A 16,291-nucleotide genomic window follows, 5' to 3' on the forward strand; every position below is an offset into this window, starting at 1 on the left:
TTTTGTATCAATTCTAGAATACATAAGACCACAGATTTTCGTCTTCCCTATGTTTCTTGATTTCTATTTTTTATTTTCTCCGAATATATAAAATCTTATATATGTATGTAGGTGCGATAAAGTATGTTAGGACGAGCGGTATTGATTCTCGAACCACGCTTGTTATAGCATGTATTCGTTGTAACATACATTTATGAGTAGATGTAAGCATAAGCATACGTTATTAGGAATAATTCATCTTAGGGCCACATGGTTACAGCTAGTACAACGATTTAAGCAGTGGAAAAATATAATTTAAATAAATAATTTCGCATCGTTTACTCTTTACCATCGTAACGAAGGTTTAGTGAAAAAATCGGCAGAACGGCTAATCTTTCTTCCTCTTCGTTGTAGCGTCCTTGCACGTTATAGCATTTTGATCTTAGTCATAAAAATTGCTCGTTATTACGTTATAGCGTACCTCACCGTATACAAATTTTCATCGGAAAGATTAAAAACGCTAATGCGTCACTAGAAGCATGTCTCAAAGTTTTTACCAGCTCCCATAAAATTGTCGTTAATTTTCCGGAGCGGGTCGGTTATGATCGAGTCTGATCCATGCACTTCGTCGGGAGAAGATTAATGAGCCTCCTGTCGACGCAGAGCAATGTTATCCGAATTGTGTCGATAAAAGGTTTACCGATGATTTATGACCGATCCCCTTCGTTTAATGGAACCACCTCGAAGATTCGAAAACTTTGGTCATACCTGGCCGAGCGACGATTGTTCCGGCAACCTTTTTAGATATCGAGACTGTAGTAGCCGTTGGTGGTCGAAACTTTACTTAAAGGACGCCACTTTGCCACTGGCGAGAGAATGTTTCGTGTTCAGATACCCGTTTAAATGACTCAAGTTATTCTCGATGATTCGATCTGGACGTCTTAAGTGACCTTTCATGGAAGTACACATCCGTTTATCGAGGCTTTTATGAGCATTCGATAATATTCTTTTTGTCAGTGACATTGAAATTATATCGTCACTATACCACGTAATAACGATAATTTCACCTTTGCGAATTTTATGAAGAAATTTACACGCAGTTATCTTATTCCTTTTATGGAAGACAAATATTTCTCTCCAGATAAATAGCTAGAAGAAAAAATACCGAATAATACGTATCTTTATCCGTGTTGTTTCGTGATATTATTCCAGGTATAGGGAATATTTCCAGGAACACGTTATTCTTAACGCGAACCGCATATTTTGTAAGTAAATTTCATTGACTTCACGGTGTCGTTTAAATTCAAGGAAAAATCGTTTCCTTGGAAAGCTTTGGCGAACTAAGGCGTTTGAGAGTCAATAAACTTTGAAGATTATTGAACGCGTTATTCACCGAGACCACCTTAGAATCTTATCAAAAAACAATGTTGGAACTTATCTAATTTACCAAACTGGGTTTTACGTGAGATTTCGAGACGCGCAAGTTTCTACTATTTACTTAATATTGAGATAGTTGAACCGTTTTCCGAAAGCATTCAGCCTCTATTTTATCCACCACAATTAAAAAAACGACATAGAAAACGTAAAGATAGAAAGTAAAAAGAAAAGAAAAAGAAAACGCAGTCACAGTCAGAAAGGAACACTCAGTATTTTATTGTTAATCATTTCAACGTATACTTGAATCCATCTTAAGAATTACAGAAAGGTGCGTGCAGAGGGGAACGTTTGAACGCTTCACTCCGTTTGGCACTTTACCAACAATTTTCCTGTGATAGTCAACGTTCTGCAACGATGTGTTATTGACATTATCGTTACCATCAAACAGGTTGGTAGCATTGGTGGCGTTCAAACGTTCTGTTCGCGGTTCTCGGAATTCGAGGCGACGAAGAGCTCAGAATCGCTTGATCGATTCCTCTGGCAGCGTTACAGCGATCGTTTATGCCTTGTTTTCTCTCGTTGTCTCTCCTCTCTGCCCTTAAATGGTAAATCAAAGGAAGGAGCGTGATGATTATGCGTTTAGGTTTCTCGCGAAGAACAGAGTTTAGTCGGGTTTGTTTTTTTCGAATCTACGCCCGTTAAAGATGTGAGGTCTTTCTTTCGAACGGAAAGGAATACAATGGAACGATATAAGTACTTTGCTACGTACGACGGGCTTTCGAATGTACAAGTATAAGTCGGGAGGTTTGCGTTGCTGGTGGGCGCGTCGTGTCGCTTCGAGAAATAGTAGAATTTCTATAACGCGATATAATGCGATGATTAGGATCAGAGATTTATATAGGATCGTTATGTAAACGTGATCTTGGAAAATTTATGCTCTACCGCGTCTATTGTTCGTATAAATTATTAATACACTGTGTACGCCAGGTAAATAATAGATTTACCGATTGATCGTTGTATAATTTACTCAGCTGTCTATACTGGGGTTAAATGAAAACAAGCAAACGACGCCACTTCTGTCGAAGATCTTTAAGAATATTCAAAACTTAAAAAATGTAATTCCTGTACACAATATATTAAGATCGGTGTAATTAATTCGTGTATAGCATAGTTTCTCCATTCGAGGAAAGTGAAGGAACACGATTGAATGTTTTTCGAAGGCACCAGCAGTCGCGAAAATTCCCAGCGTTTACCTAGCGTCAGTATCTAGTCTCGTATGTACAAGTGGATAGACTTATCGGTGCTTAGCATCGCGGTATACGCGTCTTCAGTGTTCAGAATACTGTACACGATATATAGCACTTTCATAGGAATTGAAGGACCGAGCTGACTAGAAAATATCGAGGCGACGTGTTCGTCGGGCGACCGGGCAAAAATTCGCCGAGATTCTAGCGAAGTCGTCATCTTTTTTTTTTTTCGTATTTTTATATCTTTTTAAGTTTTTAGTTTTGCCCGATCGATAGTCAGAGATAGAGATCGAGAACAGAAGAACCCTTTTCAAGGCTTCGCCTTGCTTCGCTTCAAAGATAGAAGTGCATCGCGAAAATTTCTCCTTCGATCATCTCTTTACGATCGAGAAAATCTCAAAATTCGGCGCGGCTCGTTCTCCACAGCATGCACTAAAACTAACGATTGTACACTTCCGTCGAGTCCCGACGTCAGGAGTTTTTAGTCGGCAAGAGGAGATTCATTGTCCGTTTTCTTGTATCACAGTTTAGTGGGATCGTTTATGCACCAGGTCGATAGTCCGCGATTACGTTTTTCAGGAACGTATAAATGTCTTTGAAAGTCGGTCTCGAGGTCTCGTCCCTCCGCCAGCATGAGCACATCATCCTGTAGACTTCTTCCGGACACATCGTGGGCTTTGGAAGATATATCTGAAATGAAAATATAGATTTGTTAAAGAGGTTACTTGTCTAATCTTCTAGCTTGTTTTATCGAATTAATAATATGTTATATATGAACAATAATATGTTATTAAAAGACATAAATAGAACTCCATTACATGTATCAGAGACACAAAAAATGTTTGTAAGATTTAAAATTATGTTAATAGCATCGTAAATACAATTTCTTCGAACTTCGTAAAATTGTAGGATTTAATTGGTGAAGGATATAGCAACGAAAAATATCTTGAGTAAATGTTTCCACTTATTCTTCCCTTTTCTTTCATAGCCACTATATTAAACCATGGAACTCAACAATGTAAATCAGCCGAAAATAATAACAAATAAAATGTAGCATATTAACATGTTGGTCTTTGAAAGCTTAATAAGAATATTTCCGTCTTTTTATCGAGTGAAAATATCGTTACTATCGTAAACTGTTTTAAAAGAAGAATTTACAAAATGTATCTGTGTATATCTAACACGTATATCTTTATTCTTAAAATATAATATACGTTATAAAGAAAAGAGGAACGCTCGAATACCTGTAACTCAGCCCCATAGTACATATGCTCTGCGTTCTGTATCACTTGATCGTTGGTTAGATGTTGGAAAGGTTTCTCTCTGGCCAGGCTCATCACTTCCCACAAAGTGACAGCGAACGACCAGACGCTGCTCGAGCAAGTGTACCTGTCCTAGAATCGAAACGCGCAAGTTCATTGGTACTATTCCCATTTATGGACTGGTCGATCGATCTAGAACGCGCTCGTTAAAGAGAGAACGAGATTCGCTTGACGAAAATCATTTAGCCTTACCAGCAGAATGCTTTCCCACGGCAGCCATCTGATTGGCGCCGGCGGTCTGCCGCCTATGTCACTGTAATCCTTCTTGTAAAGGTCACTGCACATCGCTATGTCGGTCACTTTCACGGTGTAAGAGCGGCCCACTAGACAGTTTCTGGCTGCCAGGTCCTTGTGCACCAGATTCTTTGACTCGAGGAACCTCATGCCAGATGCTATCTGTGTCCCCATGTACATCAGGCAGCTTTGACTAAAATCATAATATAATGCTTGCTTTTGAACCTGTCGACGTTAATTGATGTTCGTTCGTTCGTCGTCCGATCTATGGAATGTACGAGCAACTCTATTTTCATACAAGAACGAAACAATTTCTATTTCTAAGATCACGGCGCTTTCGAACATTCCTTCACCGGAGTTTCGCTCGTTTATCTCGTCGATTCTATAGGTTGAATGAATAAATCATTATTTATTGTAAAATTCTCATAGCTTGAATTGTAATGTAAAATTCAACTATACGTGATCTAGGATGAATGGCTTCAAAAATTTATACCGAAATACGCGAAATACTTCTTTCTCTTTGTAAATCACAAATTTTTGTTGCTGTGTTTTATCACTTTAATGAACGCAAAGGAGCTTACTTAATGATAAAACCAGTGAACGTGGGTGTTCGACGTTATGGATAGTCGTTATGTACGTACCATTAAATATTTATATAATGACATAAGTTCAAAACATAACAATTTACATTTACCTAAACCTTCTACCAGAGTGCATTAGAACTTTTAAACTACCAGCTTGCATATATCGTACAATAGATAAAAGCTAAAGTTTATAACTTCCTACAGGAATTGAGGGATTAATGCTCCATAGCAAAGCTTCATTCTCTTTCAAATTTTCTCGGGAACTTCTCTTTTTTCTCTCTTCACGTTCGCGAATGTAAAATATTACGTTAATTATTATCCGAGTAACAAAACACTTGGCGGAACATTATCAGCTACGACAAGAGTAATGTACGATCTCGTAATCGTATATAATCGGAAGCTGTATAACGCGGAAGTGCCATTAAGATCAATCGGGTACGTTATAAACGAACCAGGCTGCGATTGTACCGAATAAAAGAGAGGCCGCGCGACAAGTGAATATATTATTCATCCGTGAATTATTACAGTGATCGGTGGTACCATCGCGATTTCATTTCGTAACGCTCGTATAAGGCTATGTTCGAATTATCCGCGTGCCCTGTGATGCTCGTACGTATCGTTTTAGAATCGGTGCACCGCGGCGAATAGCGGTATCTCACCTAAGGGCTTTCAAATTGCAGCTTGGCCTAAGCGTTCCCGTAAGTGGCACACTGTACTGAAGATAATGGGCGAGATCACCGAGTTCCGTGTACTCGATGATCGTCCACGGGACTGGTTCCACGGTGCACACTCCCAGGATCCGAGCTACGTTCGGATCTGACAGGCTGGACAGAAATCGGACTTCTCTTATTTGGTCCGTCGTACTACCGGCTCGAATGTCACCGCCGCAAGTAGGCACGCGAGCCACCACCAATCTCGGAGCATCTGCTACCACGTCCTCTAATCCGACTGCTTCGCATACTATCGCCTGAAAATCGTAAAAAAAGGAGATTAGGAAAGGCGAGTAGATTTTCGGAAATTCGAATAATAGTCGTATAAATTTGCGTTGGGCAGTTCTCTGGAGTTAATTTTACTTTTTGTAATTTCGTGGACGTAAATTCTTTTAGAGGATAATGAAACGAGGGTGTATTCAGGACGAATGATTTAAGAAGTTATTATTTCTAACGCAAGATACAGACGCGCCTTTAATTTATCATGACTAATAAAATTAAATTACGTTGCGCGTATTCATATTTAAGATATGAAACTCGTAACAGAACGTTTGGTCCTTTCTACGAATTTTTCTTATGCTGTGCTGAGAAACGGTTAAGTATCCTGCGTAGATGAAATTTTAGTTGGAAGTAAAATATGATGCTCTTAGTTGATGTATTCGGTTGAAGATTACGAAGGTGTGTATTCATTTAAGAATAAAGAATACGAAGAGTAAACGACAATTGAGATTTATCCTTAAAAGAATTGATTAACTAAAGAATGACTGAGAAAAGGATATAGTAGACAATGATTAAGATGAAGGGGAAGATTTTGAAAATATTATGATTAAACTCTTGTAACATATCATACTTGTATAAAATAGGAAAGAAACAAGTATGACACTTTGTCTGTACGGATCCGTGCAATTTTAACTACATTTATATGTCATTAATCTTTGTAACTACACAACAATAATGGGCAATTGGCCTAGATATCGTTGTACTCTCGTTAGGAGACAAGTTGCGTGCAAATGGTGTGCAACGCCACGCAGTTTGCGCATTAATCGTCCAAGAGGCTGGAAGACAACACTTCGCAGCTTCTTCGGCCTGTTATCGTCGTTAATGCATACATAAACCAATGAATCCCGGAAGTATATCGATGCGGAAATCTGTGTCCGTGTGCACATCATGTACGCGCATAATGTACACAGTAAGTGCATTATCCCGATGCTCCGTTGTCGTTCCCCTTCGATGTTCCGCGGGTAAAGTTTCCTTGTAGCTTGTAGACGAACGTATTACTGTGTATTGTGGAGTCGTAATAAAAGCGTGTAACATCGCCACTGATACCATTTAGTTTATCGATCACGCGATTTTAACGTCGACTCAGCCGCTAACACAGATCTTATGCTAATTACATCAGTATCGTGGGTTTTTCCAAACGTGACAAATGTCTTTATTTTCGCGATGAATATTTTTATCTTTATTCTTATATTCGAACTAGACAAAATACGAAAAAGAACACATTTTTATTATCAGATTGCGGCTGTTTGCGCAAATTCGTGTTTTCATAGATAAACATATGGACAAATAAGGAGATAAAGAAATATTCTAAATGGGGATTTGTTTCATTCGCTAAATATTATACCGTAATATGTAGTATTTTGGGGGGTTATATACATATTTTTGCCTATTACGTATCTTCTATAAATTTTTACGTTTTTAATCCCTTCGTACTTTACCGACATGGAATTTTGTGTATCATTTAAACCGATAAAAAATGGGAAAAAATTCAACGAATTCATAGATACTTGTAACTTTTTTTCTTTCGAAACAAAACTCTCGATTTTCACCATAAGGATTTCCGCCGTGAAAATATATCGAAATCGATAATTAATCGTATTTTTTAAATTTTTCGAATGCGAAGAACTAAACTCCCCTTTCTCATATCAACGTTATTACCGAGCAAATTTAGATTAAACAGTCGCGAACGTAACAAGCGAGTGTTAAAGGTTAATGCAACCCGGGAAAACGAGAATCGTGTTTCATCATCATCTGCGTTTTCGTATTAGTTATGAGAGAAACGAAACGCGTTCACGAGATAGCGGAGCTGCATTCCACGTGCACGTGCACGTAGCGAAGCGCATCATTTCCCAATCGTTTATCGCCGTACCTCGCCGATATTCCTCGAGCCAAGTTTCTCCGTGGTACGTAGGCACTGTCGCGGTATATTGGTGGGCTCTATCTCCTTGCACTTGTACGGTTTGTTCATGCTGGGCGCGATATTCCAGCTGACGACAGGTGCGGGTATCTGTGAAAACGATACAGAGATCGTCAACGTTCGTTGCAATTTGTTACAAAAATATTTTTATAACCGAACGTTTGAATTTATTAGTGTTTCGAAATGAAAAGCGTAGATATGTTTTAAGTAAACGGAGACTGTAACGTGATTTCATTGTGGGCGAGTAGAGTTACATTATAGAAGAGATAAAGATTCAATTTTTGAACTTTAGGTCTTCTCATTTGAAATTTATTTTCATTTCGATTAATCGAAACTTAATTTTCTAGACTCAGCTGAGAGTAATTAAGGATCCTCCTTAAAAAAGAATTACAGGTCTCTGGTGAATATTGAATTTACATATGTATACTCGTACATAGATATCAAGTGTATTTTCTGCCTTAATATCGGAATCATTTTGAGAAAGTTTTATTCATTTCGTAGATATATAGAAAAGCAATTGTAATTATAAATTCAAACTAGCTTCGATTCGTACTAGCTCCAAAAGTTCAATACCTTTGTCAAAGGATAAAAGATACGTATTTTCTGTTATATTTTGTTTCATCGTGAAGAATTCACGACTCTCATAATAATCATAATTAAGACTCTCCAATTTATCTGTATTTATCGAAACCAAAGAGTCGATTAATCAATTTCATCTTCTAGATTGCTGGTTAAAGCTAATGGTCGCTACGTACGAACCTTGTGTTTCTCTTTAGGAGCTGTGTGCCAACGTTTCGAGTGGATCTGATCGACGTCCCGTTGGTGATTAGACGCGGCTGCGATATTGAGTTTCGCAGTTGGACTGGTGTAACTTTGGAGAGTCCTGTAGTGTTGAGAATGTCGTGCGGGAGAGTTTGTCGGCGATGAGGAACAACTCGGTGGTCCTATGGCTGATTCAGGTCTCGTATCGAGTCGAACGCTTTCTTCCGAGACGTTCACGTCCTTCAGGTCTTTCGGGGATTCTTGAAAGAAATCGATTTTTATTTACCTTCAACGCGTTGCTTCGTAGAATACAGGAAAAACCAAGATACCTTCGGAAGAATTTCTTATTTCTGATATTTCACTACTTCATATAAAAGACTAAAAATGTAGCACGATTTATACTGACATAATCTTTAAGTGGAATTTTTAAATGGTTTTACATATGAACGTTTTATAGAAGAAATAACATAGAAATGTATGTGACGGAGCTATATGAAAGCAGCAAATAAATGTTCATCAAAAAACACAGTGATGAAGATGGTAAGTTATATATTTTCTGCCATTCTTCTTTTGATATTAAAACAGGACTAATTTTTGTCTCTCATTTTCTTTACTTCTTTCTCTTGTTTAAAACGAGTCACACGCGTTCTACGTTATTTAGGTCAGAATACCATTTAACGTAGCATTAAAAAAAAAGAGAGATTGTAAATAAGGAAAAACCATAAATTACCCACTCTATGTAAAAATATCTAAAAGTTTCTACGTGAAAACATTTTCTATAAATATATTTACTTGCCATTATAAAACAAGTAACGTATACCTTGCAATAGTTTTGCAGTGAGGCTTTTGTACGATGTTGTGTACCTTCAAAATTGAAGAAAGGTAATAAAGTAAATTACTCGATTCAAGCTTCAATGGCTACGTGTGTTGCGAAGGGGGAAAATTTTATCTGCGTTCCTCGAAAGCAAGAAGCAAAGGATTTCGTGTTATAAAACTCACCGGAAGTGGCCACTATCGCGTACGTAGATTTATACTGTGGGCTGACAAGGGGTGAATTGAATTGTTCCATTGTCAAAGACTCGTGCATGCTTCCGTCCTCTGGCATGTCCGGCGATACGTGATTGGCAGTCTCTGTCAGCATTCCACCGGGAGTTAAATTTAGTAGGAGTCCCTGTAAACCGTTCGAATTGTTTGTATCGATCGAAAGTATGCAGAAAAGCCTGCCATATTAGCCAAATATAATTTCTACATCGCTTACAATTATATTCGTTAATGGACTACTTTTCTATTTCCCGTTTCGAACGAAACGCGCTAGTGTTGACTGGTATATACTACAGATGACAAAGTTTAGGGACTTTTAATGACAAATTAAAATCCGTCTTATCGTTCTGGAAAAGTTTCGGCATATTTATGAGCTGGCTCTTACCTTCATGTTTATGGCGAATCCAAATGGATTTTTCAGAACGGTCGGCGAACTCTGAAGTTTTTGCCGTCGATTCAGAAGTAGAATAATGACGAACACCAGCAGAAGAAGTAGGATAATGGCAGTCAGAACACCTATTAGTACCTCTAAATATTCCTGACCCTCTCCCGCTGCTGTAACTATGCCAAATGTTTCGCTTTAATGGAGAACGTTCGCCAACCATATTCTCTGTATCTTTATTTCTCTTCGCATAAGGAATGAATCGAATCATTCCTCCATATTGATCGATGTAAAAATCACGATGCCTTCAATTCGATAATTATATGTTTATATAAGAAAGTAAAATAGAACAGAAGAAAAGGAATATTTAAAATCGTTTTAAAATCCAGTTAATGCTTAATCTTTGTTTTTTCTTCGTTTTAATAAATTTAAGATCGACTAACAAACAAATATACACGACTGTTTGCAACTGAGAGCATTCGAATAGCCCATCGACACAAAGGAGGTTAATCGAATAACGAAGAATGCAATTCGAGTTAGTGGAGTGAAAGCGATCCTTTTCGCGACACGGACGAATCTTTTTCCACTGGAAACGGTTTTATTGCTCTTAAAGGGCGCAGCCGACCCGGAATGCCCTTCTTTACCCTTTCTGTCGCTTAAAAAACCGTAACATTTTATCGCGAACCGGAGGAAAAGGCTAATCGCCGTTTCACTGAGAGCGAAACTTTATATAGTTGGAAGAAAGCTAAAGGAGGAGGACGAAAAACACGAGGTAGGAAAAGGAAGGAGAACAAGAATAATAAGAAGAAGGAGAGGAATAAGAAGAGAAATAAGGTGAAGTTGGAGAAAGACGAAGCGCGGGTTGCTCGATAAAGTGACTTTACAATGCGCCGTTACATTCTTCTAATTTTTCATGTCGGCCAAGCCAGCTGTTTTATCGGCTGTGCGGCTCGTGTACAACGAAAACGGAGGCGGCGTCACGACGCCGGTTTTACGAGAGAAATAAATAAGCCAGCCGAGAGTGGCCTCGCGTGGCGATCAAGATCTCAGCTCGGCCCAGAGACTCGGAGACCGATTTTCTTCGATCAGCCGGCTCCTCGACACAGTTTCTTGGAGAAAAGTAAAATGATGGCCAAGTTACCTCTATACCTAGCTTCGGTATTCCTGCAATTTCGACTTTAATTCGGGATCACAGGTCCCCGTGGACCCGTACACCAGACGACTCGAACCGGAAAATCTACTCTTTAAATGACGGCCCTTTCTATCGATTCGAAAAAAACAAGTAAAAAAAAAAAGGAAAATGGAGGGGGACACGCCAGAGGGCTTTTAATTTCTTTTGTTCCTCATCTCTATCTTGTTCCATCGCTTTGTTCCCTTTCTTTTCGGTCTTATTCCTTGTGGTCTACTTTTCGTTCTTACGTATTCTTAGACTTTCTTACCATTTTTCTTTTTCCTCCTCCTTTTCCTTTCCGATAATCTTGCTTCTTTTTCCCCTTCAAGCGGCACTCGACGATAATATCAACAGGCATAAACAGCACGCCGTTTCGTATTGTTTCGATACTACTCGCTTCCATTGGCTTTCCCCCGTTTTCTTTTTCCCTATTTCTTCCCCCCTTCTATTTTTCTTTCTTTTTTAGTTCCATTGCTTTTTCTTATTTTTGCGTTTACGTGGTCGGTCCCTCGTTTTCATACTATGCTGTTTTCCTACTGTACGTCCGATTTTTGTTTTATTTGCAACGATATCAAGGCTCGAAGGGTTGGATGAAACGCAACGAGAAAATTAGAGGATTTGTGGGGTGCGCGGTAATGCCTGCGGAACACGTGATTACACTTGGGCAGATTCTCTTCTAATTAAACCGTTTCCGTCACTGTTTGTCTAATCTCTGTCCAACCAGCGGACCACTTTCTTTTCTAATTTTCCACTTTCGTCCGATTAACTGCTTATTTCACATCGACGCGACGCTACGAACTTCTCCGTCAATGTACTCCTGGCTCTCCTCTGTTAATCCCGCGCTTTATCCAGTCATTAAGCGTTACTGCTCTTTTTCTGCCTGCGTTGTCTTTTTGTTGGAAAGGCAAACTTGCCCAGGGAAGAAGTGTTATCCACTACTGGATTATTTGAAAGAGTGTGCGAAAATGTTTGTCCAGGAGAGCGGGTAACGAGGTTAAATTTTGCGGTCGTTTGTGCGGTCGGTTAAAAGGTATTTTAATATCCAGAATACACGTTACACGTGTTTTGAGAATAGTTCTTTAAATAAATATAATCACCAGTGTAGGTAAATTTAATTTAATAGCATATGAATAACTTAATGAAGCTCATCATCGCAACAATTTGCGTTTTAACATTGCTAGGTACCACTGACGACTAAAATATAAAACTTGTATCAGAGAGTCAAAATAAAAATGTATAATTTGACGGGGGACACAATCCCTCGTCAATATATTTTACAAAGACAAAAAAAAAAGAGTAAAACCATTCAAATCCTCGATATCCCCGAAATCTACGAAAAAATTATTCAGAATTCAATTGACGAATGAAAAATTACAAATTTAGTCATTTCGATCACTTTGGTAATTAAATATACAAAACCCACTTTTTTTTTTATTTGAAATCCAATCTTTTCAATGTTTTATAGCAATTTCATTGAATTATTTTTCCCGAAGATGCCTCGTGCATTTTTCATGAATTCCATTGTAACTCGCGGATAATCTCGACATGAATTGAATACGTACACTTTATTTTGTTATGCTAGTAAAGCAGGTTTTCGGACTCAGAATGACACGTATTTGGACGTAAAGCTGTCTATCTCCTTTTCCTGTTTTTGCACGTTATCTTTCTGTCTCTTTGCGCGGGGAAATGTTAAAAAACCGAGATTTCGCGTATACACGTGCCAGTCTCGTTATGGCTGGCTCTAACGATGCGCTCCTTTATTTTTTCGACTGGATAATCGCAACCACGCGCTACTGGCAAACTGCTCGTTTATTCGTGATGGTCCAGAGGAAATATTTTGAGTTTTCGGTACACAGGGAAACGAAGAGGAGTTTGCTGTTTCGTCCATCAGGGACCTGTAATTAAGTCTGTGTCTTGGTCGCTTCCTGTTTGCCTCCGACGTTTGGTTTCTTTGGTTGTCTTCCTTTTTTAACGCATTCGTAGCTGGTAATTCCACTGAAATCTCAAATAGTTCTTAAATAATTCTATTAAAATCTCAAATAATTCCGAGATAATATTATCACCGTCTCAAACAATTTTAAACAATCTTATTAAAATCCAAAATAATTTTTAAATAATCCTATCGATATCTCACATTATACAGAACCACAAGGTTCTACAATTAAAGGACGATCGAGAATTTCAAAAATTTGATTTACAGTAACACTTACTGTTATTAATTGAAATAGATACAGGAAATCATCGTTTTCCCAGAGTTACTGATATAATCGATCTGTATGGATTTTGAGCTATGAAAAAATGTAGTAATACGTCAATGGTCGTTGATATGTTAAAAATGGTGGTTATTTTCTCATTTATACTTTTGTATAATACATGGAACGCGATGTTAGAGAATTTTATAATTTACATCATTAAAAAATAATTTCTTTATGTTTTTATATCTAACGCAATATTCCTCGAATAACATTCTCGGAGACAAATATTTTTATTCAAAATAAAATCGCGAAAAAGAGGAAAAGAATGATATAGGGGGTAATAGAGAGTCGAAGAACCGAACGATACCGATATGGGAAATTTCATTCTGATAATTGGAAATTTGATTCTTTGGTTCGTCAAAAAGTATACGCAGCGAAGAGTTTTCATAGGATAAAAAAGTGGTTCATCGCGTTATGGTTCTGTGAAACACAGCTTTTTCCCCTGCTTGAATTAAAGTGGATGCATTCAGACATGGTTAAAGTTTTCAGAACAACTGACGCGGTAAGGATGAACCAGTTTTAGGGGAACAACGTGGTTTATTCTTCGACTCGGAATCCCGACATTCGCGTTGGATAATAAAAAAATTGAAAGGCTTATAGCAAGAACGATTCTTTTCAACGTTTCTGTCTTTCTAGAAAAACAATAGCATATTCTATTTCTGTTTCATAGATTTTGTGAAACAGAACTTTTTTAAACAAAGTATTCACAGCGTTAAATAATATCAGAATACATCTGTAATTATATTACAGAAAAGTTATTTTAAATTAACTGACTAAGTTGTGGAACTCGTGACAAAGCTTTTCATGAATCCAATTAATTTTCATTAAACGATAACTTAAGATTTAATTTTTTAAAAAAGATATTCCCCACATTACGTGATTTCTATGACCGTATCTGTAATTATATCAGAGAAGAATTATATCCAGTTAAATCATAAAATTGTGGACTTCGCGACAAAAGTCGTTATAGAATTGTTTCATTTTTATCCAACGATAACTAAAGATAGATTACCTGTTATAATATCGACGTTGTGCGAGCGTGGCTATTGGTTACTGGAATGCATTATTATTTAAGAGATTGGAAGATTTGACAAGAATCGTTTTTATTAAGAATAGACTGCGAATGTTGATCGAAATTCATATTGCTACGATCATTATATGGATTTTTCTACTTTTAAATTTCCCATAAATACGAAAAAGTCTGCTGTCTAGTTACGAACCCTTCGATTAATATACAAATACTTTTTATTCTTTTAAAACAAAAAGAAATTAAATATTCTTTCTTGTTCGTGTCCCAGCCTTTTGCAGGAACATGGAAAAAGCTCGCGGTGTGCTTTTTACCTCGATGAAATCGATTCATTAGAACAATAAGACCGGATCGACGCGAGCCCCATCTTCCTTCCTCGTTCTTGCTCCCTTTCTCGAACGAGTACCCTCTTAATCCGACTAATTGTTTACGTTACGACGAAGTTGCTACGTGAATTATAAACTATCCAAGTTTCTCCGTCTCTCCGACGGTTACTCGCGAATCCTCTCTAATCGTATCCTCCGCTCGGCAAAGAATGGCGGCCTGGTTTCGCTAATGAAGTTACTTCGTCGGACAAACCTTATGTACTCACAAAGTGAAAGAGGACGAAATTCGATCGAGGGCTTATTCTGCTGTATAATCGGACGAACAAATTGGGAAATTGATTTTCTGACGGACCGATGCCGAACGGATGATTGCGCCGGAGTAAGAAGTGGGACGACCTCTCCTCGCGTAATTCGATTATTAATCTGCTAATTTAATTCGGGAATAATAAAAAAATACAGATAACGATTGGTTTAATGGACTTTTGTAAATCGAGTTTGATTGTTCTTTCTGCCGGAGAATTATTATAATCTTCTAAAATACATATAATATCGTGGAAAGTTTTGAATCGTATTTGAAATACTATAGCATGAATGAACAACGTCAATTCATTTTCACATTGGTAATACATTCAAACTTCCTCAAAGAATATACTTAATGTATAAATAGCATTGAAAATCTATTAACACGAATACATTTACTATCATAAGACTAGTAACACGGACGATGGGAGATCCTTGCACGAATGTTACTTTAAAAGATGTTAAGGATCTTTCAAGATTTTGAGCAATTAACCGTGTACCTCTTACGAATATTAATACCGTGCATCAAATTATGGCGTAAGAAGATATAAGTGTTCTACACTGCTAGTACATGTATCTTAACCCCAAGTGCAACCAAGCGAGCAAATTTTAATCAGAGTGTAAGAGTCGCCCGATTAAAGGGTAAAGAACAAAGGGTAATAATTAAGCGTGATGAAGTTACACAACTGTATTACACGTGCGTATGGACGTTCTTCGTATTTAACTTGGTTCTTTGGTACTTTCACAGTGGAAAAAATTACTTTTTTCTTCACCTTGACCGAAATTACATTCACGATCATGCAACGATCTCGTTTAATTCGATCGTACAAGGTGAGTCATAAATGCATGTTCGTATTACAGAGCCTGAATCTATGCACTACGATAAAATAAAAAACGTCTTATGAACCGTACATATGTCCCACATACAAATCCGTTTTGTATTTCATTCTCGCAAATCGTGTGCAGATCGGCTTCAAAAGTAACAATCTAATGGAACATTTTCTTTGATCGTCCTTTGCTAGAAAACCGAGGCGTGTATATTCATAAAGCGTTTCTTTACTTATTTTAGTCTAAAGATTCAGCTCCTGAGTTATGGACATGCATTTATGATCCACTCTGTACATATCTAACTTAGAAAGCTGATATATCCGAGCCTAGCGTACCAGATAAGATAGATACGGAAAAGTTTCGAATGCTCCGGGTGTAATTAACTCGAGATTGATACGAATTAAATGCCGCCACCGTCGAGTCACTTACTTGTTTGCAAGTTGAGATCCACCTCGGGGTTCATTGGAATTTCCCGGTTACTGAACTCGGATGCTGACTCTTCCGTGGTATTTTCATAGGGATTCGCTGGAACAAGAAGACGTGTCTTGC

General features: G+C 37.8%; 2 protein-coding genes and 1 long non-coding RNA gene across 4 annotated transcripts in view; 2 read left to right on the plus strand and 1 right to left on the minus strand.

The window, feature by feature from the left end:
• The window catches only part of LOC143302899 (uncharacterized), a 153,258-nt gene that overhangs the window by 32,453 nt on the left and 104,514 nt on the right, over nucleotides 1-16,291 (plus strand). The gene's annotated exons all lie outside the window — the stretch shown is intronic.
• Nucleotides 1,608-16,291, minus strand: part of LOC117153276 (discoidin domain-containing receptor 2) — a 140,829-nt gene continuing 126,145 nt past the window's right edge. The window contains exons 9-17 of one of the 2 annotated variants that reach the window (XM_033327172.2): nucleotides 16,172-16,267; nucleotides 9,839-10,008; nucleotides 9,412-9,583; nucleotides 8,410-8,672; nucleotides 7,603-7,740; nucleotides 5,403-5,710; nucleotides 4,118-4,352; nucleotides 3,848-3,997; nucleotides 1,608-3,293 (exon numbers count right to left, since the gene is read on the minus strand). In XM_033327172.2, the coding sequence (XP_033183063.1) occupies nucleotides 3,144-3,293; nucleotides 3,848-3,997; nucleotides 4,118-4,352; nucleotides 5,403-5,710; nucleotides 7,603-7,740; nucleotides 8,410-8,672; nucleotides 9,412-9,583; nucleotides 9,839-10,008; nucleotides 16,172-16,267 (1,682 nt within the window). In that variant the 3' untranslated portion in view covers nucleotides 1,608-3,143. Of the gene's footprint in view, nucleotides 3,294-3,847; nucleotides 3,998-4,117; nucleotides 4,353-5,402; nucleotides 5,711-7,602; nucleotides 7,741-8,409; nucleotides 8,673-9,411; nucleotides 9,584-9,838; nucleotides 10,015-16,171; nucleotides 16,268-16,291 lie in introns of both variants that reach the window. The other variant, XM_033327171.2, reaches the window with a different exon arrangement.
• Nucleotides 7,736-8,553, plus strand: LOC143302900 (uncharacterized). Its single transcript, XR_013058763.1, has 3 exons — nucleotides 7,736-7,890; nucleotides 7,998-8,050; nucleotides 8,427-8,553. It is a non-coding gene; the product is annotated as an uncharacterized LOC143302900 (long non-coding RNA).

This window comes from Bombus vancouverensis, chromosome 1 (assembly GCF_051014615.1).
Source record: "Bombus vancouverensis nearcticus chromosome 1, iyBomVanc1_principal, whole genome shotgun sequence".
In the NCBI taxonomy this organism is placed as follows: domain Eukaryota; kingdom Metazoa; phylum Arthropoda; class Insecta; order Hymenoptera; family Apidae; genus Bombus; species Bombus vancouverensis.